The following is a 23546-nucleotide window of genomic DNA, read 5'->3' on the forward strand; positions in this document are numbered from 1 at the left end:
AACGCAAAAATACACAAACACACACACACACACGTATACACACACACTCGCGAGCTTCCCCTCCAAACGAAAATGTCTTCCCTCCGTAGTATTTTGATCATTTGCTAATAACCAATCAGATCGATGGATTCCAGAGAAGAGGAAACTTTAAAGGCCTTTTTCTTAAAATGATGACTCGGTGACAGTCATTATATAATGTGACATATTTTGCTTAATATTTGGAGTACAACAACAATCCTGATATCATTAGAAAGCTAGGAATCTCCTCTTTCCAACAGTGTATACAACTCAAAATGTGTCTTCGGGTCAATGCGACTGATTTCAATAGAGCAGGTCACATATGTGTTCAAATGCTCTTCACCAAAACACAACTGAAGTACTGAAAGTCCATGAAACTTGTCTTTCTGTATTTGTGAATGAAGCGCCACCTCCTGGTTAAATCCTGAAATTGAAAATCTGGCAACGCCCTCTTGGAAAATAGTGGGAGGGCTTAACATTCCCAGCCGCTGGGATCCGTTGGGTTTTTGGCAGGAATCTGTTGGCTGGAGTCCTTTCTAGAATGCTACATCTGTAAAGCTACTCGTGAGTTGTCTGTATTTGCTTCCCCTGTCACGAGTTCTGATCGCTCAGTGAAGATCCTTATATTTCTATAATCTGTGGACTCTCAGAATATTATCTAAGCTTGTTTGTGCAGATCCAATAAGTATATCGATCAGTGTAGCTAGAGTTATGTGCTAACGGCCTTAAGATTGTTTCGCTTGTAGCTAATTCAGAGGCTCGGCGCTAGCTTTGTGGGTTTTTAAAAAATAAAATAAAAAAAAGATCAGTTAGCTGAGTTTCTTCCGGTTACATGGATATAAAACATTCATAGTTTATTGAATATTAAGATGCCCTCCGACGCTGTTTCCTGCAGATGACGCATTTTCGGTATCGGGGGGAAAAACGCGGTGGAGAAGAGGTTAAGATATTCATTGCTATCGGGATGTTCAGAGCATTCCATGGAATATAACAAAAAGTGTATCTCAAGCCGGTTTCTCAAACTTACCTACCCCACCTTTAAACTATATTTTGATAATATCCCAACATTTTAATACATTTGTATGTCTCAACACCTAAATATGCAACTTATGTCACTTTGTGTTTTTTAATTGCTGCTTTTAATCTTTTGCCATGGACGTGTACTTATTTTTCTATTTTATTATATATTATAGTTTATTCTTTATTACTGCATGCATTTTTCTACCTGCTATGCCACTTTTGCTGTAACTCAGTAAATGTCCCCGCAGCGGGACTAATAAAGGAATTCTGATTCTGATGTATCGTAGCAGAGAGGCTCCAAACCCTGAGGCACCAAATATACACCATGAGAGAGAAACTCTGTACACTGAGACAAAATACTGCTTGAGGCTCTGCTCTTTGATGAGAGATGAATGGAAGCATCTGGACATGATAAAGATGTATGTTAGTATGTGTGGTATGGAATGTCAGTGCTCAATATTCAGATCCTTAACTTAGAGGTTGTACTTATTGTACCAAATAAAAAATGTGGAGGTCCTTCGGTGAAAATGTTACTTAGGTAAAGGTAACCAATGCAAATGTAATTACACTATCACACAGTATATGACATCAGAAGTTAATATTATTCATGCTTGGTTGTAAAGGCAGAGTTCGACTGTTGTTGTTAGACAGAGTTATTTAAGATGATGATTCATTTCAATAAGGATCATTTTCTCCGTTGACTATTGATTGTTTTGATTGTCAATATTCTGAGGTAAAGTCACCAATCAAATAACTGACTGATCTTTCAGCTGTACTGGCATATACTTTGAGGTGGTTTAATCATTAATCATTTGTTCAAGAACTAGCATCTTCAGCTGCGCTGCACAGCATTAAAAACAATTCAGTTTTACAATGCACTTTGAAATAAAACGTATATATTATTATAAGAGCTTGATTATTATTTTTGGTTTTCCAATGCAGTTGGTGAACACCTGATTTACTAGTTTAACCACTGTGTTTAATTCATGTGATAAACTAAATCAGCAATGTATTACTAATTGTAAAGCAATACATTTTTTAAGTAACCCTCCAAACCCTGTCAACGTTGCACCAATCCACGTCTCTCCAGAGGAAAACACTGCTTTACTCAAATACCGTAATTTAGAGAATGTACTTAGTTACACACTGAAGTACACAGAGTATATGTCAGGTACCTGGCAGCACCCGGAGCTCTGCGTCCATCCCGGTCCTGGTGCTGCCCGGGTTGTCTGCCAGACACCGGTACGTGGCAGAGTCTGGCGGCTGGATGCGGCTGACCTGCAGCGAGCCGGATGGCAGCACCGCCAGGCGAGAGTCGGGGTCAAAGGTCAGTGCTAGGTCCTCCCGATTTTTCTGCCAGCGGATGATGGGCGTGGGGTCGCCTGAGACCTCGCAGCGCAGCAGGGCCGTGTCCCCCAGGTACGAGGACACGGACTCCGTGGGGATGACCACCTTCAGCGGACCTGCAGGGAGACAGAGGGGTCAGTAACAAAACATGGAGTATCCATAGAATTCACTCAGCGTATATATTATTATATATTATAGTATACACATTGTATTGGTTGTTTCGTTGAGTCCTCGCCTGAAGCCTACCGTTACACTGCATTGAGACTTGGATTTAGAGAAAACAGTGCCAACAGACAAATAGCGATAAAACCAAGCTATATCTATTCAAACAAATATGAACAAAGCAAAACGTGTTTTTATAGTAATGTCAGGATCAATGGATAAGCATTTTAACTGTGGAATGGACTCATCAATAAGAGAACCTCATGTTTCACTGAAGCATCTTTTGGCACCTGACTGCTGAGCCATGTCTCAGCTAGATAGATACAGACGTTCCAAAAAAAGCATGGCTGAGAGTCACAAAATGGAAACGGAAGATTTAAATGAAGTCTCTTTTGAATCGTAACACAAACACTGACATTCAGACTTGGTATATAAACATTAATAATAATAATAATAATAATAGATGACATTTGTATAGCGCCTTTAAGGGACCCAAGGCCGCTTTACATGGTGAACAAACAAACAAACAAACAAAAGGGGCAAATAATAAAGTAAAAACATTTAATAAATAGCAGTAGGAGTGGAAGCAGGGGGGCTGTGATGGGTTGGCCTGTTGAACCCCGAGCCTGTTTTTCAGGTCTCAGGCTCGAAAATGACATTCCCAGAACAAATGACCATATCTTCACTTCTAAAAGCGGAAAATTAATAATCTTTTTTCTCAAAGTAATGATAAACCTGTGAGTTGGATGTAGAAAATTCAGAATCAATATAGATGTTTTTTATTTTAAAGAAAATTCAGATTGAACATGGTAAAAAACTGTAAATTATAGTGTCCGTCCAAACATTATTTTTTACTTACAGTGAAAACTACCCTTGGATGATGGGTTAGTAGACTAAAAGCTTTAGTAATCCAAAGTACAACATATAATAAGTAACGTCGGGTTACGTATTGTAACCCTTGTTATATTAACACAGGCGAAGCCCTCTACTGGACTCTATGGGTACTACCTTATCATGCAAGCATTCACCTACTGAGATTTCTATAGACGTAGCCGGCCCCGGGGCGGGCCTACCTGAATGCGTGCGCATCTCACTTCCGTATAAAAGGAGGCCCCGCCTCCTGACCATCATCCTACACCACTCTTCAGCGAGCGGTATAGGACAGACAGTGCCTCCAAGGTAGAGGGCTCCGCCTGTGTTAATATAACAAGGGTTACAATACGTAACCCGACGTTATATCTCTCACAGGCTCCACCCTCTACTGGACTCTATGGGTACAGTGGGCGGAGCCCCGATGTATGCACGCACTGTCGTCCAGCACACCGTTCCACCTCACTGCCTCACTCACCTCTCCCTCGGTTGTAACCGTGGAGAAGTCTGGGCTGCGGCCCATAGAGCACACCCTGACGCGCTTGCCTCGCAAAAAAGTGTGCTCGAAAACAGTGCTGAGGGCTCCCCTGCGTCCGCCTATAGGCAGACGGGGAAAGTCCGCAGCTGTATGGGTTCACTATGCACCCTCTCTCCTGAGTCCCTAAAGAGCACGGGGAGAGCCCAAGTGCCCCCTATGTCCCCACACTCAGACACTAACCCCGTGCAGAGTGTGTACGGACTATAGTATGGAGGGCTATGCCGGCACCTCGCCCTTTAGCCCTGTAAGGGCCCAAAGCGCATTACGTCACTCCGCGACCCTCCAGGAGTACGGAGAAACGTAAGCGCATTTACGCCCGGGGAGGGGGTCAGATGCCCACTGACCCACAGACTCCCCCTCCTCACCAGTCCTGTGTTGCCCCAGCAAGCACAGACGCTGAGAAAGAGCCATACATATCCAAGAGATACAACTTTATGAAGGGACCTGGCGTTGACCAAGACACCGCCGTGCATATGTCCTCCACACTCACACCGTTGAATAAAGCTGTCGACACAGCCACAGCTTGTGTGGAGTGCGCATGGACCCCCGTGGGACAGGCTCTCCCTGCCTGCTCGTAGGTGTGTGCAATGCCTCCGCAAAGCCAGCCTGCCAGGCGTTTCGTGGACAGAGCTTTTCCAGTCACCCCGCCCCCGAAGCACACAAACAGCTGTTCAGTGCGTCTGAATTGTAGCTTCCCTGGCCCCACCATGGGGTGGAAGACTAAATCCCTCCAACTGAATAGCCCTCGACCTGAACGCACTCCTTAGGCTCTTGGGCACAAAGGAGGGGTTCGGTCTGAGTGTCGCCCCGCTCCGGTCACTCCGAATCAGTAAACAGCTCGGGTGCACCGACAGAGCGGTTAACTCGGACACTCTTTTGGCTGACGTTAAGGCAAGAAGCAACGCTGTCTTCCACGACAGTGCTTTCAGGGAGGAGAGCTCTAGAGGCTCAAATGGTTCTGTGACCAGAACCTCGAGCACCAGCGGCAGGTCCCACTGCGGGGTGGAGGCGCGCACTACTGGGCGCAGCCTCCTGACCCCCTGTAAAAACCGCAACATCAGTGGATGAGAAAAGGCTGACCTGCCGTTGAATCCCTCATGACAGGACGAGATGGCTGCTGCATACACTTTACAGTAGAATGAGCAAGTCCTCTGTCCTCCAATAACTGTGAAAAGGACAAAATAGAGCCCAACTCACAATATAGGAGCTCTATTTTCCGCTCCTCACACCATCGCTGGAATCCCAGCCACTTCGGCCTGTAACAGGCTGTGGTGGATCCTGCTCTAGCTCTGCCTGGATAGACTGAATAACGCTGTCAGACAATCCACCCTGTCTCAGCCTGTCCCTCTCAGGAGCCAAGCCTGGAGAGGATGGCTCAGAGTGGGTAATGCCCCGATTGCACCTGCCTCTTGAGACATCGCCCCCCAGAACTGGGGAATTGCCCAGGGCTGGCCCACCTTCATCTGTGTCATCTCTGAGTACCACGGAGCCCCGACGCGATCCGGCGCTACTAGGATGATTGACAGACGTTCTCGCCTCACTCTCCCCAGGAGAGGGAGAATGTGACGCAGCGGTGGAAAGGCGTATAGCAGCTTCCTTGGCCATGGCTCGTGTGCAAACGTGTCCACCCCCAAGGGCGGGTCGTCGTCCAGGGCCATGGAGAACCACAGGGTACAGTGGTTGTTGTGCCGGCTGGCGAACAGATCCACTTCCGCTCTCCCGAACTGGGCCCAGATCTGCTTCACCACCTCCGGGTGAAGCGTCCATTCGCCTGGCAGGGGGCCGCCCCTCAATATGAGGTTGGCTCCCCTGTCCTCCAGTCCCGGGATATGAAGGGCTCTCAGAGATAACACCACCTCTGAAGCCCATAACCACAGCCTCGCCGCTGTGGCCAACAAGGTGGCGGAGCGGACTCCGCCTTGCCTGTTGATATAAGCCACTGTGGTGCTGTTGTCGCTCCTGACCATTACATGTCTCCCTTGAATTAGGAGCATGAAATGCTGGAGGACTAACACTACCGCCCGTAGCTCTAGGAGGTTGCTGTGTCGTGTTTCCGTTAGAGACCAGTGCCCACCTATAGCCCTCTTCAGGCAGGTCCCTCCCCATCCTGTTCCTGTGAACACTGTGATGTAGGAGGTTACCCGTCCCAGTGGAGACCCCCTCCGGAGGCGCCCGGGAGACCCCCAGAACCGGAGGTTGCCCTCCACTGAGGGGAGGATGGTCACCAGCCGCCGTTTGTGCCTCTTGGGATCCAAACGCAGGCTGGAGAACCACCTCTGCAGGCGGCGCATATGCAGTGACCCCTGCGGGACCACAATGTGAGCAGCCGCCATGAGACTCAAAGTCTGCATGACAGTTAAAGCTGTCACTGTCGCCCCCTGTCGCAGCCTGTGAACCGCCCGGAGAAGGGACGCACTTCTGCTCCCTGACAGGGTGGCGTGTAGCGCGCCTGCATCGAGCACCACTCCCAACTACAACGCCTGTTGGTGAGATATGGGGGTGCTCTTTTTTCAATTGATCGCAAAGCCTAATTTGGTTAGGTGTGTGATCAATTGTGCTGTGCATAACATTGCCTGTTCCCGGGACCCGGCCATGACTATGAAGTCGTCTGGGTAAAAGAAAAACTCTCATGCCGTGGGCGCGCAGCGGTTGAAGCACAGTGGCCACACATTTAGTGAACGTGCGTGGGGATAGGGAGTAGCCGAACGGTAATCTGTTGTACTCATAGGCTATCCCCTGGAAGGCAAAACGCAGACACTTTCTGTGCTCCGGAGCAATTTCCACATGAAAGTACGCGTCTTTCAGGTCGATGGTGGTCAACCAATCGCCCGGTTTGCACTAGCCCCATTAACTGTTTTTATAGTTAACATGTAGAATTTTCTGCAGGCAATGTAGCGATTCGGGCTGCTGAGATCTAGAATAGATCTGAATTCCCCTGTCTTCCTGAGAACCAGGAAGTACATGGAATAAAGACCATTTTCTCTGTGCTGAGGGCGCACAACAGACACAGCCTGTTTCTGCACCAGAGCCGGAATCTCTGCTGAGAGGAAACCAATCTCCTCCTGGGAGGACAGATTTCCTCTCGCATGCCCATAAAAAGAGGTGGGACGCTGCAAAACTGGAGTGAATTGCCCCGTTTCAGCGTCCTGTCCAGGGCCGCCCCATGCCAACTTGGGGCCCCAAGCGACATTGTGAGATGAGGCCCCCCCCACCAACCGACAGGAGTGAAAAATGTTTTTTTGGAAACAAAGTAGGCTACTTTGCAAATATAATTCCGGTTTATTATTATTATCAACACAGTTACTTTTTTATACAGTGAGGTAAATGGTAAATGTTTACAGGTGAATACATCTGCATTTCCTGCCAAATACTAGCCTCAAAAATATTACAATATAATTAATGCAAATAAACTACTTCTACTAATAATAATAATAATAATAATAATAATAATAATAATAATTATAATCAATTCAATAATATAAATACTATATTATTTTATTATAATATAGTTGTAATATAGTCAAGACAAAACATGCTTATGACATGCTCAAAAACTGATATTTCTTAAATCTGTATTCTAGTTCCCTCTGTCAGCAATGTGTCAACAACTACTCACACATTTCTATCAGTATTTCTCTGTGTTGTGGTTGACATGATGATGACTGCAGGAGTTAAGGGGAGAGGCTGAGCGTCACCATGAAATGTGCAAATTGACATAAAAATTAATAAGAGGGGAACAAATGCTCCATGTTTTTTAAGCTGTAAACTTTAACTGTTATGTAAGCCAACTAGACAGACAGTGTATCACTCTTCCTCCTGTACATTAGCAGATAAAAGGCATAACATACTTCAATGAATGTTAAATAAAGAATGCTGGAGATAACTGCATCTCCATTAGCCTATATGTTATGCAGAGACTCCCTTCTTCATGTCCTGAATTGCAGCTGATGTTTTAATATGGCAATTGGCAATTTGACTTATACAACTGTAACCCACTGGATAAACCAAGGTTACAAGGTTCTTGTATTTTGTTTGTAAATAATTATGTATTATTTATCTAGTTATTTTATAGTATATTTTAGTTAAATGGTCAACTTTTAAGAACTAAGCTCATTGATTGCTGTTGGACCAAAATCCGCCAAGTCCCGCCTCCTCACTCAGGTTAGTGAGAGCACGTTGAAGACGTGTGTGTGAGGGAGCAGCGTCAAGCTGGAAGAACATAGACACTTGTGAGCATTATATGCACAAAACAGCGTATGGGCATAGATATGTCTCGTAATTATTTGTGTGAACATAAAAATAATTTGTGTGTAAATATGTGATTTGTAAATGTAAAACAACATCCACAAATGCATTTAAAAGATTAGCAAACTCACAAATACATTTGCAAGTGTAAAACGGATCTACAAATACGCTAAATATGTTCACAAATAAAAAAAAAAGATCTGTGAATATCTCTTTAACATTTACACCTTTCGATCAGGCATTTGTGAATCCATTTTGTATTTGTGGACCAAAAATGCGCTTGCGGATCTCAAATCTCTGTTCACGGATCTCAAATCTCTGTTTGCGGATCGTCTTTTTACACACACGGAATTTTGAGACATATTTTCCGCCGGTCTCGGCTAAAATCTACTCGTGTCACTCGGTTATTTTCGGAAACCACGTGATGGCCTGCTGATGACGACATTTCCGCATGATTTCAAAGTAAGAGCATGATGGTTTGTTTAATGTTCTGTTTTTGTATTATAATGAACAGCGGAACGTTAGATGCATTCTTCATCACCATCATCATCATGTTATAGTGATACAGTTAGTTTGTGTTATTGGTTCAATATAGCATATATCGAGCACTTTCGTTGATGTTGAAGTGCAGGCTATACGCCACTTTCGGGTCCCGGGGGAGCAGCTGGCAGCTGACAGCCCAGATAAAACTCTTTCTTCATTGTTTGTTGTGTATTCAGTCAAGCGGGTCGAAGTTACAAAGCACTTCACATCTTATTAATCGGCCTAATTTTACCTTACCAGTGCAGTAATAAAGTAATCTGTAGAAAAGCACCGTATTTAGGTCAGGGTTATGGTGATGAAGAATACATCTAACGTTCCGCTGTTCATTATAATACAAAAACAGAGCATTAAACAAACCATCATGCTCTTACTTTGAAATCATGCGGAAATGTCGTCATCAGCAGGCCATCACGTGGTTTCCGAAAATAACCGAGTGACACGAGTAGATTTTAGCCGAGACCGGCGGATAATATGTCTCAAAATTCCGTGTGTGTAAAAAGACGATCCGCGAACAGAGATTTGAGATCCGTGAACAGAGATTTGAGATCCGCAAGCGCATTTTTGGTCCACAAATACAAAATGGATTCACAAATGCCTGATCGAAAGGTGTAAATGTTAAAGAGATATTCACAGATCTTTTTTTTATTTGTGAACATATTTAACGTATTTGCAGATCCGTTTTACACTTGCAAATGTATTTGTGAGTTTGCTAATCTTTTAAATGCATTTGTGGATGTTGTTTTACATTTACAAATCACATATTTACACACAAATTATTTTTATGTTCACACAAATAATTATGAGACATATCTATGCCCATAACAGCGCAAATTAATAGTTTTACCGGGACGGCGGTGGACCAATCTCTGGGGCTGTCGTTGGAGGTTGGAGCTGCTTTGGAAAGCAGGAGTTTTGATTGCTATTTTGTTTTCCTCGGTGAGTGAAGCAACATGCTACATGCTACATGCTAGTTGCTGCCTGCATGCTGCGGCATCGTGGTGTGTTAGCCACCTAGCTCTTTTGAGAGTTCAGTTACATTTAGCAAATAGTTATGGTTGATAGAGTTACAGTAGCTATATATTATTTATTACTATACAGTGCTAACAAGCACTATACATTTATTTCGTTTACTACAATGTTTTGAGCAATAATGTTTAAACTGTAAATTCTTATCTTGATCATGATTTCATGGTTATTGAAGTCAGTGTGTTTTTAGTAGTGCATTTAGAATGAATCTTTCATTTACAATGCAACAGTTTTCCATATTATGGTATCTAAATGTGTTGTATATTTGCATTGATAATTTAGCACTGCACAGTTATGATATTTGATGCACATGTGTTGAAGATACATTTGCAATGTTTTAAGCCGTGTTATATTACACAGGCTGGGTTTTTATGATACCCTTGGATAAAGAGATTCCGGATTTTCTGGATTCTGGATTGTGGACTCTGGATTTTCTCCCTGACGAGGGGGATGGCGAGCACCATTGATAACCTGAACACCTCATCTTTCCGCTACCAGTGGTAGGATTTTGATAAGAACTTACAGGAACTGAACAAAGGACAATTTTCTTTTGGGGGTTTATTTTTATTTTTATTTGGGGTGCACCCAAGTGTCAAGCGCTTTAAAACAGTTGGAATTATTTGGAAGAATGTTGTTTATTCCTGTGTCAATATATATGATTTTATCTTTATAAAATCTCAGTATTCACTTCATTCACTCTGGTGTTCGACTTCATTTATTACCCATCCTTTAAGAACCTGGAATACTGGTCCAGTTTTCACACACCTGACACCCTGGTTACACAACATTTGCAAGTTGTACATTTGACTCATACAAGAACCCACCTTCGAGTGATGCTCTATAGTTTCTTCTTGTTTTGTTTTTTTCCCCTCTTGCTTGCGCCGGACTGAAACTGTCTTTTCACCGACATCTCTTCACCTGCACTAGTGGCCGTGATTGGTCAGATGTCGATTCAATGCAACGGTGTCGGGTTACAGACTACGTGCTCCCCTTGTCACCTCTCACTCTCGCGGGGGGGGGGGGGGGCGGAGAACTGAGCAGAGCACTGCGCACAGCAGCTGAGGCCCTCTGGGTGGGGCCCCCTGCGCAAGGCGGGGCCCCATGCAGCCTGTGTGATTGGCCTGTAGGGAGGGGCGGCCCTGGTCCTGTCCATCCACTTTGTTAGTACACAGCTGAGTTTACATTCCCCATAACATTGTGTTCATGGAAAGCCCTCAGCTGTGGGACCGCAGCTACTGCGGTACTCTCTGGTGACCCGTTCCGCCGCAAAATTCCCCGTGACCCTTTATTTGCCCATAAAGGGTCGACACAGAAAGGGCCGATTATTTACTGAGGTCCCTGAACCCACTACGGTAAACAGCATTTAATCGGAGTCTTTATAGGCGTAGTGTGTTCTACTGAGGTTCCTGAACGCACCGCCACGTGCTCTTGTGTGAGTGCGGGCACCGCCATAATGCAGCCTTTACCACTACGGGTAAACTGCATTAATTGGAGTCTTTGCTCTAGGCGTAGTGTGTTCTCTGACAGCAATACGCCGGCCATAATGTCCCTGCACCCGCATAGCGCTCTCCTTTAGATAGCACTCCCTGCGGTTCATCCTTCTCATCTGCGCATGCCCACTAGCCATCTCCTTTACAGGAGCTACAGCTGGGGCAGCGAATGGGGAATTTGTATGGTTAACATTGTGTGTAAGTGTAGCATTTGTGGAAACAAAAGACACTCAGATTTGGATACATATCAACCTCATTCTTATTAGAAAACGTAGTGATATGTGCATTATACAGGGAGGAGGCGGGATTCGCCCCCTGGTCCCGGGCGGAGAGATTTTCTCCCCCCGCCAGGCCAGTCAGATCCGTGAAGACGGGCAGCCCGTCCCCGTGAGGTGGAGGGCGCCGCGGGCACGAGATCTCTATGCCGTCACCTCTCCCTTCGTCTCACCGCGCTCCCTCGTCTGCAGAAAAGCCTGTGGAGGAGCACGCGCTGCGGTGACTCTTCTCTCTACTGAGGTCTTTGAACGCACCGCGGCCCGCCTTCAGGGGAGGGGGGCTGGGCGCGCCGTCACAATGCCGTCTCTTCGAAACGGACATTATGGGAAAAAGTGGAATTGTGGAGAGAGATTACTCTTACTCTGGGATAAATGCACTTGTTCTCACTGAATGCATTTTCCCCACACACACCATCACTAGAGTTTACAAACGTAAACCACCGTTCCGCTGAACGCACCGCGGCCACACTCACGAGGGCCGCGTGCCCACGTATTAATGCTGTATTTCCCATTCAATGGTGAAATGCATTAATCTGAGCTATTATACCAGGCAAGGTGTGTTTTCTGACAACAGCACGCCGGCAATAACGTCTCTTGAACCCGCACAGTGCTTTGACAGCACACGGTTTATTCCACTCACGTGCACACGCCCACCTGCTGGCTCCCTATACTGGGGTTTACAGCGGGGGCGGGGAGTGTAGGACAGTGTTTCTTCCGCTGGGGATGGGCAAGAATCAGCCACGCTGCGATTACTCCTTATCCCGCGAGCAAGGAGATCGATCCATAGAGCCCTTCCGTAAACACGGGGGCTCCCAGGAGATCAACACGGTCCTCTTTGGAAAAATGCCATGCGACGTGATATCCCAGGGACATCACAAGGCAGGCAGCGGCGGCGGCCTGTGATGAAGTAGGGTCGACCCTTTATCATGTGAAGCCACCGAGCCCGGGGGAACCGGGCCTGGGGCAAGGCTCGTGGACCAAGCTACTTATTCGGCCTTGCGGCCCAATAATCGCTCTGACCTGGTGAGGCGGGGGCATCTCTAGCAATGAGCGAGTAGCCCACACACCCGCCGCCATGATCATCAACCAGGGAGATTACAGCCCTGGGTGGTGGACTTCCATGGACGCCGGACTCGGAAGGAATGGCGAACGTGAAATGGCACCGCCTCGGCCATATCCTGGTCCCCCAAACACTCGAAGCAGAGGTGGTGGGGATCAGCGCCCGCTATCTTTCTTTCTCTTTCTTCCTTTCTCTCAAAAAATACGTCTCGGACTCAGTGCTAGGCTATCACCTCCGCTCGCTGAAGAGTAAAGGATGGTGGTCAGGAGGCGAGGCCTCCTTTTATACGGAAGTGAGATGTGCACGCATTCAGGTAGGCCCGCCCCAGGGCCGGCTACGTCTATAGAAATCTCAGTAGGTGAATGCTTGCATGATAAGGTAGTACCCATAGAGTCCAGTAGAGGGCGGAGCCTGTGATAGATATAACCTGTATCAAGATTGATGCAAAACAAGTGACATTTGACCTTTTTAGAGAAGTTTAGCAAAATTAACTCCACCTCTGGGGTGATTTGGGTGGAAATGGGCGTTTTTGCTGTTTCTCTGGAACCCATTGGTCGATTTTGGTGATTGACATCTCTTTTTAACCGTTAGAGCCAATAGAATCGAAGGGGAAATTCCACATACACAGCAACGTTACCAAAAAAAAGTGGGGGCTTCGCGCATGCAGTTTGCCGTAAAGCGAAACCTCTCTCACGCTCTGAAATCTGAAAATGGAAAAGTAGGTTTATTGCTTATGGATGATCAGAAATAATTTCAAAGTGACACAGACACATTGGATTAACCTATGGATTAACATTCAGAAGCGTTTTTATCGTTTTAAGGCGAGAAACGGCAGGCAAAAATATCGTTTTTCAAGTACTGGTCAATTTTGAGATTTTGTGCTATTTTGAATCTATAACAGGTTTTCTTTCAGGCTTTTGGAAGGAAAACGTACAAAATACACATTTAAGTGTTTATTTTACGATAGTTTGTCTATTTGCGTCTGTAGATTTCTCCTAAATTCACCAAAAGTTAGCATTCTAACGTAACATAAAGTACCGCGACCGCTGTGTGCACCATGTCAACAGAGATATCGTTGGAAAGCTGTGTCTCTCCTGCACAATCTCATCGGATCCAAATATGGTCATTTCCTTTGTATCAGCAACCAATCGTGAAAGTACAAAGGGGTCTTAAACCAAGAAACGAAATATCATTGGCTGGTGTCTAGGGGTGTAACGGTTCACAAACATTTCGGTTCGGTACGTACCTCGGTTTTTTGGTCTCGGTTCGGTACGTTTTCGGTACAGCAGAATTTTTTTTCACAAAACAAAACATATATATATATTTTTTTATTATTATTATTAAACTGTGAATAATGTATTCACTCAAATAAATACTAAATATAATAAAATAAACATTAAGGTGCAGCATTTCGATGAACTGAAATAACCTGTATTTGAACTTTACTGTACTAGTACTCACAAAACATAAACTATTAGTTTTGGGTTTTTAATTATTATTAAACTGTGAATATTCACTCAAATAAATACAAAATATAATAAAATGAACATTAAGGTGCAGCATTTCGATGAACTGAAATAATCTGTATTTGAACTGTACTGTACTAGCACCTAAGCAGCCAGTTTGACATTAGGACTTGCTTGTCATTGTATTTTCATGTTTTTTTAAAGAAAAATTAACTTGTCCACATTGCTTGCCGAAAGGGCAGATCTGCTGGCACTAACAATGTCTCCTGATGTGGAGAAAACCCTCTCGCTAGGGACAGAGGTAGCAGATACAGCCAGGTAGCGCTTTGCTAACATGGCAACATAAGGATATTTGGCATTTGTAATAGCTTTGGCTCGGTCTGAACTCTTTGCGGGTTAGTGGGAGTTGGGTTTGCACTTCAGTCTTTTTTCTTTTGGTACCGGTGATATTCACGTTCGGGTGATGCCTTTTCAAGAGTGTGCAAGTTTGATGTATTGCCAGCCGCGTAACCAATTTTAGTTGAACAATGCCGACAAACAGCTTTGGTTCGGTCCACCTGTCTTTGTCCGTCATCCTTGTACGTAACTGCGAAACCAAAATGTTCCCAAACCGGAGACTTCAATGATGCTGGAGGATTTTCGAGCTCAACTTTATCTGCGTTCGTCATTAATTTTTGACAGTTCCTCAAATTACTGACTACATTTGAACGCATCCCTCTGACCAGCTCTCATAGTATGCCTCTCATCCAATGAAATGACTTACTCGCTCTATGACGCGTTGAACCCAATGTGAGCAAATTACTCTGAATGCTGCGACGCAGCAACTGATATTACTTCCAAAAAGTTATTCACGTTCTCAATTTTTTACGTTTAACGTTATATTCGTTCGGTACACTTCGGTACACTTCGGTACACACCTGTACCGAACCGAAGGGCCCGTACCGAATAATTTCGGTACGGGTACGTATACCGTTACACCCCTACTGGTGTCAATTTCTGACAACATGATTCGTTCAGATGCGTCACGTGGTGTGCTAAAACACTTCCTGGTTAGCTTTCCGCTAGAAATTGAAATCTCAAAATTGCAAAAGAACGGCGAAAAAAACGTTCACAGAGAAGACGACAACAATTGTCACTTGCACGAAGCAAGGTTATACAAAAAACAAATGACCCCGAACATGAAATACCTTCACGGAGTGCGTCGATGCGCAAGCTGTCATATTAATATTTAAAAACCTATAAACGTCTTATACTCAAATAACGGGAAAAAACTCAGCTACCTGACGATATGAGCCATTTTTACCAAAACAAAACACAAGTCTCACAAGAAGCGTTGGCATTAGCCCTTAGTGAAAACAGGCTGATGCTACTTCCGGTGCTAACTAGCAAAAACAATCTTTAAAACTTAATATGTTCTGCACAAACTACATATCAGCTGAAAGCTGATACTCCACAGATTATTTTGATATACGTATCATCACTGTAGGACATGAACTCACTGAGCAAGCAGCCAGAACAGAGCAAGAAAACAACAACAGTGTTCTAAAGCATAACAATAATGATGTCTTACCGTTGCTGTTTTGTAATCAAAAGTCGTGTTCAAGGGAATAAAAACGCTGCTCAAGGTTAATCCAATGTCTCTTAGTCACTTTAGAATTGTTCCTGATAATCCATCATTAGATGTAGGTATAAAGTTTTGCAGTCCGGGGTTTAGGCTTTCTCACGTGCTGTTTACGCAAGCCTCTCTCTCCTTGACGTAATTGTAAAGCGGGATTTACTAACTCCCCCTTGATTCTATTGGCTCCAAAGTTTCAAAAAAGGTGTCAATCACCCAAATCGACCAATGGGTTCCAGAGATAGGATCCTGCGTAGTATGAATAATGCCAGCAGCGGCTGCTTTACGCACAGACGTAGCAGAAGCAGCCGCACAACCGCTCCAGCACAGCAGCAACGAACACAGCGAACAGAGAACACAGCGAACAGAGAACACAGAGACAACAGCAGGCAACCCTGATTAGGAACTTCAGGAAAGGTATGTACTCTCTCTGTTTGTATCTATTAGTTGTGTATTTGGTGAAATCTATAGTAATTCCACACTCGCAAAATACAAAATGGATGCCGCTTTGTTGTTGTAGCGTTATCGTTCCGTGAGAAACTAAAACAATGGCAACATCATGTTGGTGAACGTATAAATAGATTAATTGTATTTCGTGACTATAACACGGCAGTATATAAATAAAGCTGTATTGTATATCAACCCAGTATATATATATATATATATATATACACATATATATATATACACATATATATATATACACTGTTATTCCACACACGCCAAATGGATGCTGTTGTGTAGTTCTACAGACATTGACTATTAGCAGTTGATAAATAAAGCTGTATTGTATATCAGTCTATATATATATATATATATATATTTATATATATACTATAGCGTGTGTGAAATAACAGTATACATATATATATATATATGTGTATACTGTTATTTCACACACGCTATAGTATATATATATATATGAAATAACAGTATACACACATATATATATATATATATATATATATGTATACTGTTATTTCACACACGCTAAATGGAGGAATTATTTCTGATTTGAGTTACATTTTTGAAAGAATAATCCAGTGAAGTAATCAAAGTTTTTTCCACATTTGTTTTCACAGTGATGAAGACAAGTATTAAATGGCTTCTGGATCACAGCCATCAACATCTGCCTCATCCGAGCTACGACGTGCATCAGATCAGCATACAGTTGCCCCAGAGCCATCAACATCCAAGCTACGCCGCCGGACGTCTGCACCAGTACTAACTCAGCCTCCCTCTGCATCTTCTGATTCAGTGGACAGACTGTCAGGAGGAAAGTGAAACGGGCTGGTGTGTGGAAGACTAAGGTTGTTACCGTTCCTGACACTGTGGTGGACTACAACAGAAGCATGGGCTGCGTGGATGTGTCCGATGCTTTGATTGGGTACTACAGCGTTCACCACATTTTTTTTTTAACCATTTTCTGGACATTGCAGTGGTGAACAGCTTCCTTCTCCACAAGGAGCTGCACAAGATGAGGGGTGACCCCGGCAGGACGAATCCACACACCCAGAAGTCCTTCAGGGAGCAGCTTGCTGCAGACATGAGGGGTGAAGTCCCTGCAGCAGCACCACCACCACTCCCCCCCCCCCCCCCATCATCACTCGTATGCATTCCCAAGTATTATGGGGAAGATGCCACCGCGCTCAGGAGGTGCTCTGTTGCTGGCAACACAATGGTGAAGACCTATCTACTAGGGCTGTGGCGATACACTAATCTCACGATACGATACGATACACGATATTCAGCTCACAATACGATATATATCACGATATTCAGCCAGCGATACGATTCGATATAATTCTATACACTTATATCATTTTCTGAAAGATTTTAAAGGGACAGTGTGATTTTGGTGACATCTTGTGAGTGTTCCATTGACTTGGATTGAATTAATTCAACTGAAAACTGAAAGCATCAATTATACAATATATGGCTCTGACAGAGAGTCTACAGCTTGCAAATGCTGGACAAAATGAATCAAAAGATGTGGTGAGAAAGTTAGTTTCATTTATTGAAACAGTGCAAACTGTAGCTTACAAGCCTTTGAAACGTAAGTACATAAAGTGCAGTATCACAATGGACAATGGAGAATTAAAAGGTGCAGCAGGTGGCGGAACACGGGGGATTTGAATGGGACTTGTTAGAAATTAAAATCAATGTTTTGATGGCATAAAGTACCTTAAACATACCGTCAGTTTAAATGCTGTTTTATACTGAAAAACCAGAAGTTCTTGTGCACAACCAGTTGTTAAGCTTTTATTCTGAAAATCCTTAATCTCCGGTTAGCATTTAGCATGTGGCTAATATGCCATTTACTATAGAGGTGAATTTAGTAGCGATATGACACGGAGTGTTGCACACCGAAACCTACTGATTTCAACACTACAACTATAGATGTCGAGATATTATTATTGCTGAATATTAAATGAAGGTAGTTTATTTGAATACGTTTGTTTACAGACGTGGGTAGCATGAGACAACATCCAGAACTACCGGAAATTATACCAGCCGTGAGGTATTTTTGGAGTATTGATTACAGCGTTTAAAATGTATTAACTAAAAACTCATGAAAGAGATAAGGAGGAGAAAAGGCGTGTTTAGTTATATATTTAATGTACAATGTCTGAATCCTCTGTAATGCGCAACAACGAACATTGGAGACGTGGAGGGCCGGCCCCCAGCAGGGCCAACCGGCCCACAGGGAGGAGCCAGCAGAGGATATTTAACAGTTGGAAAGGTGGGGCTCGCTCTCTTCCCTTCGCTCACGAGAGCCAGAACACAGCTGTTTTTCTGACTGAACCATCTTCTGCTTGTAACATTACCGCGCTTTTGATTAATTAAAGTATACATTTGAACCTTCTCAGAGACTCAATTAGTCTCCTTTTTAAAGCTTCTCTCCTGGACGCGAGAATAACGAACACAGTTATCAGACTTAATGTATCGATACCCGCGGCTGAAATATCGATACTTTCTCGGAAAACTAAATATCGATATATATCGCAGGATCGATTACATTGCACAGCCCTACTATCTACTGCACTAAGTGCCTGGTGCCTCAATTCAAAAACACTAAACACATTCAGGTTGTGTACATTTTTTATTTTTTACCATCGTTTACCAAAAAAAAATGCTCGGTTTTAGTGTCGTTTTTTTGTGTTGTTTTTGAAATAAATCTGCTCGAGACAAGTGTATCCTATGTTTCCTAATTGTTATTGTGTAAGTAAACCTTCCTAGAAGTGTTAGTCGGGTGATAAACATGTAAGGGCTGTGGCAAAGTCCACACACACACACACACCATTTACATACATTTTTTAATTGAAAAATAATGTTGTTTTTTTTTAAAAACACTTGTATTTGGATGGAATGATTACCTGTAGTGATAATACAATTATTTTTACAGTATGGTACCTGAAAAAGGTCAAATGGCACTGATGGTCCAAATGTGCCAAAATGTGCCCAAAGGTCAGTCCGCCTGGACTACTTTTTGCTAAACCTCTCTAAAAAGGTCACATTTAACTTGTTTTCCCTCAATCTTGATACAGGGTACTTATTATATGTTATACTTTGGATTCCTAAAGCTTTTAGTCTACTATCCCATCATTCAAGGGTAGTTTTCACTATAAGTAATCGTTTTTTTTTTAGGCGGGGGTAAGAATTTACCTTTTTTTTTTACTATGTTCCATCTGAATTTACTCTGACTGAGAAATATCTATATTGATTCTGACACTTCTACATCTCACAGATGTAACCTTGCTTTGATAAAATAAATTATTCATATAACCCTTTTAGAAGTTAAGTTATAGTAATTTGTTTTGGGCATAGCATTTTCGAGCCTGAAACCTTAAAAACAGGCTCAGGGCTTAAGAGGTTAAAGGTCGTTTTCTCAAAATGACTTTTTTCTCCTACTCTGAGTTCGAAATGTCAACTTCAGTAGCACGTAGATACACCAAACCTTCCAGTTATATTCCTATCAATATTATGAAGGCTTTTACAGAAGGGTTTGTTCATCATTCACAGCCTGAATTATACAACATTGTATACCTAAAAACATGGCGAAAATTGATATTGTAGGGCTGTTGACAGTATTTTCTGATTTATGGAGTGATAAAAAGAGATATCCAATATCCCTTCTGTAAAAGCCTTAGATACTAATATGACTACAAAATGAAACAATAATTTTGAACCTGGCTTTATCCAAAGTTCAGATTTCGATTCCTGAAATATGTTAAAATATGTGCATATTTAATGAGATAATGGATAATTTGCATATTTAAACATGCATTTCAGAAAACTTGTAATACAAAAAACAATTGCCTTATTGTATGTAATTTACTGGAGAAATGTCTAGCTGATACCTTTAAGTTAAAAAAATTACCCTATTCACCTGGGGTGTCTCGCCTTAATGCCATTGAAGACAACTTTTGATCAGACAACGACTAAGGTAAGACATATTCCCGTTTTGGCTACCTAACGCCACGTGTTTTGATGTCTGTTTTTGTTAATATTGTCGCGAGTTCTTATCATGGAGTGATGATATATATACCCATCGATTCTGTGTCTTCTCACGATGCTAATCGATGGGTTGGATGTACAGTTACGATAAGTAAGTAATAAGGGTGTTATGAGTGAGTTTCTGTGCAACCGCCGTTAGCATTTTTTCGCTCATGGCTAATTCAGAGGCTCAGCGTTAGCTTTGTGTTTTTTTTTGCAAAGAAAAAAGAAAAGATCAGTTAGCGGAGTTTCTTCCCATTACATGGATATAAAACATTCATAGTTTATTCAATATTAAGAAGCCCTCAGACACTGTTTCCTGCAGATTATGCGTGTTTCCCCCCGGTGGCGGGGGGATGGGGTTCAACAGGTTAGGGGTCAAAGGACATGGTGAACAGGTGAGTTTTGAATGATGATTTGAAGATGTCCAGGGAAGCAGCATCTCTGCAGGAAGTGCATTCCAGATTGTACTATTGGGAACAGTGGGGAGCTAGTATACTATATACAATATACAGAATTGTCCGTACTGTACTGATCTTTACTGTACTTTACTGTGCTGAACTGTACTTTACTGTACTGAACTGTACTTTACTGTACTGTACTTTACTGTACTGAACTGTACTTTACTGTACTGTACTTTACTGTACTGAACTGTACTTTACTGTGCTGTACTTTACTGTACTGTTCTTTACGGTACTTAACTGTTCTTTGCTGTACTTTACAGTACTGAACTGAACTGTACTTTACTGTACTGTCATTATCTGAAGTGTACTGTACTGAATTGAACTAAACTGACTGTTGTGTACCGAACTGACAGTTTCTTTACTGTTTATTGCACTTTCAAACGTTACTGCTGTCAGTACTAATGGCTAGTTTTTATTCAGCTCTGCTTTGTTCGAATCAACACATGTTGATTGTACAGCAACAGGGCGAAGTGCTGGATTACTTTCCATATAGTAATTCCAGCACGTTTATATGGAGAGACATGTGACCCGGCCACTGTCCCCCCACTGCCTGCGACATGCACGTTCCTCAGCCTGCGAGAGATGCGTCTGTGACGTCACTCTGCTCAGGGGCACCCCCACTGACGTGGAGATTTTTCCAGTGGGTTCAATCCAAACCCACGGAAGGAGGAATGTACACCATGCGTCTCCTCTGACGCACGGGGTCGATACGCAGGCGAATAAACCACCTCTGGAAGTCTCCTCACTGTGAAGGAGACCCAGGGGAATCACCACGTGACCTGCTGATATCATGCCTAACAGCTGCATCACGGAGAGGGCTGTCACCGCCCCGCGGGGTGTGACGCGCCGGAGGAGAGCTGTCCGAGCTGCCTAAAAACCAATAGGTTTTAAAGACAGCCGGTTTATGCAGCGAGCCATGCTGCCTATAACCGACAGGTCAGGGGCAGCCGGCTTACCCGGTGGGCCTTGCTGCTTATTATTATCCATCTGTCCATCGAACACGCGCGTCGCCACTCTGAGTAATACTCTGAGAGCGCGTGACCTGCTCTGGATGTGCTGTGGTTGTCATGGTGAGGAGCCACGTCAGAGCCCTCGCCGCCGTTGCCCGTGAAGCAACCCAAGAGGGGCCCGGTCCGAAAAGGCTGCGAGGGGGCCTCCACACGCTGCATCTCACACCGGCTCTCATCCTGTCTCTGTTTAGGAGAAGGCTCGTAAACTGGACATTGAGGCGCGTTCACGCTCAAACCTGCCTGAGGAATGAGCGGAGGTGTGTGCAGTGCTATTCACACAGTGCGTAATAACAGCTCTGGGCTCATTACGACCGTGTGTAGTAGGCACATCTGGGACAGAGGAAAAACCGTGCTGCCTGCTAACCGACAGGTTAACAGCTGCACCGGAGGAGAGCTGTCACTTTCTCTATTCTCTGCTATGAGAGTCGCGCTCTCATACGGGCGGAGTTCAATTCCACTCCCAGTTAAATGTCTGGGAGGGAAGAGGACAGCTCTTCTTCCAGTTGATACTGAAACCCAGGCTTGACAGATGAGATACGAACTGTATCGTCTGAAAAACCGCTTCCTCCCTGGAGCGAGCCAGCCACAGCCGGTTGTCCAGGCAAAATAACCCTCATCTCCATTCTGAGTAGCTGCTCCAACCGTCTCCACCCACTTTGAAAAAAATGCGTGGAGCCAGGAATGAGAAACGCAGGAATTTGCTGTGTTTCGGGATGATGGTTACGTGGAGGAATGCATCCTTCTGGACTATGGATGTGAACCTCCCTGGTGAACACTCCAGCATCTGTTTGATCGTCAGCATGGGAAAAAGCCATTCCCTTGTTGGACACTGACAGATCGAGGATGGGTCTCATTCCCCCCGCCCCGTCTCCTTCGGGACCAGAAAATAGCGGGAGTAAAAACCCCCTGATTTTCTTCCCTTTGAGGAACCCCGGAAAAAGGCTTTCTTTAACCAGAGTTCCTGCCGCTCTGCACGGAGCGCGAGACACTGTTCCTGGGATGACAGGACTTCCTGTATCCCTTAGAACTGCGGGGGGGAGAGGCGAACTGCAGAGACTACCCTCTGCCCATCCACCTGCTTATCTATCTGTCCATCAGACACACTCGCCGACACCCTGAGTACCATACAGTACTCTGATAGCACCGGGTGTACATTCTCTGGATGTGCTGTGGTTGATGGCAAACCATGCCAGAGCCCTCCACACGCTGCATTTCACGCAGGCTCTCGTTATGTCGCCGTTTAGGAGAATACTCGTAAACTTCGCGTTCACGCTCAACACTACTAAGGGATGAGCGGAGTCGCTGTCCACACGATGCGTAATAATGACCCTTCTCATGGGCTTATTACGACCGTGGGTAGGAGGTACGTCTGAGACAGAGGAAAAATCCATGCTGCCTAACCCCACAAAGTTTAAGGTAGACGGATTGAATAGCAAGCCCAGCTGTTTTATTAACCGATAAGTTAAAAAACCCAGCCGGAAGTAACCAATAGGCTATTGGCAGCTGGCTTAACCGGGGAGCTTTGCTGCATATTAACTTCCCTCTGTCCATCTAACCCACTTAGCGCGCAAACCTGCTCTGGATGTGCTGTGGTTGTCATGGTGACGAGCCACACCAGAGCCCTCCAGACGTTGCATTTCACACAGGCTCTCCTTATGTCGCGTTTAGGAGAAGGCTCATAAACCGGACATTAAGGTGCGTTCACGCTCAACACCCCTGAGGGATGAGCGGAGGTGTGTGCAGTGCTGTCCACACTGTAATAATGGCACTCGTGGGCTCATTACGACCGTGTGTAGTATAGGCACATCTGGGACAGAGGAAAAACCGGGCTGCCCATAACCAACAGGTTATAAGCAGCCCGTTTAAACGTCAAGCCCTGCTGTCTATTAACCGACTGGTT

General features: G+C 44.2%; 1 protein-coding gene across 1 annotated transcript in view; it reads right to left on the reverse strand.

Moving 5' to 3' along the window:
- LOC117557425 (netrin receptor DCC-like) overlaps positions 1-23546 on the reverse strand; it is a 171370-nt gene that overhangs the window by 10517 nt on the left and 137307 nt on the right. The window contains exon 3 of the mRNA XM_034233258.1: positions 2214-2501. Coding sequence (XP_034089149.1) covers positions 2214-2501 — 288 coding nt within the window. The remainder of the gene's footprint in view (positions 1-2213; positions 2502-23546) is intronic.

This window comes from Gymnodraco acuticeps, unplaced genomic scaffold (assembly GCF_902827175.1).
Source record: "Gymnodraco acuticeps unplaced genomic scaffold, fGymAcu1.1, whole genome shotgun sequence".
NCBI classification, from domain to species: domain Eukaryota; kingdom Metazoa; phylum Chordata; class Actinopteri; order Perciformes; family Bathydraconidae; genus Gymnodraco; species Gymnodraco acuticeps.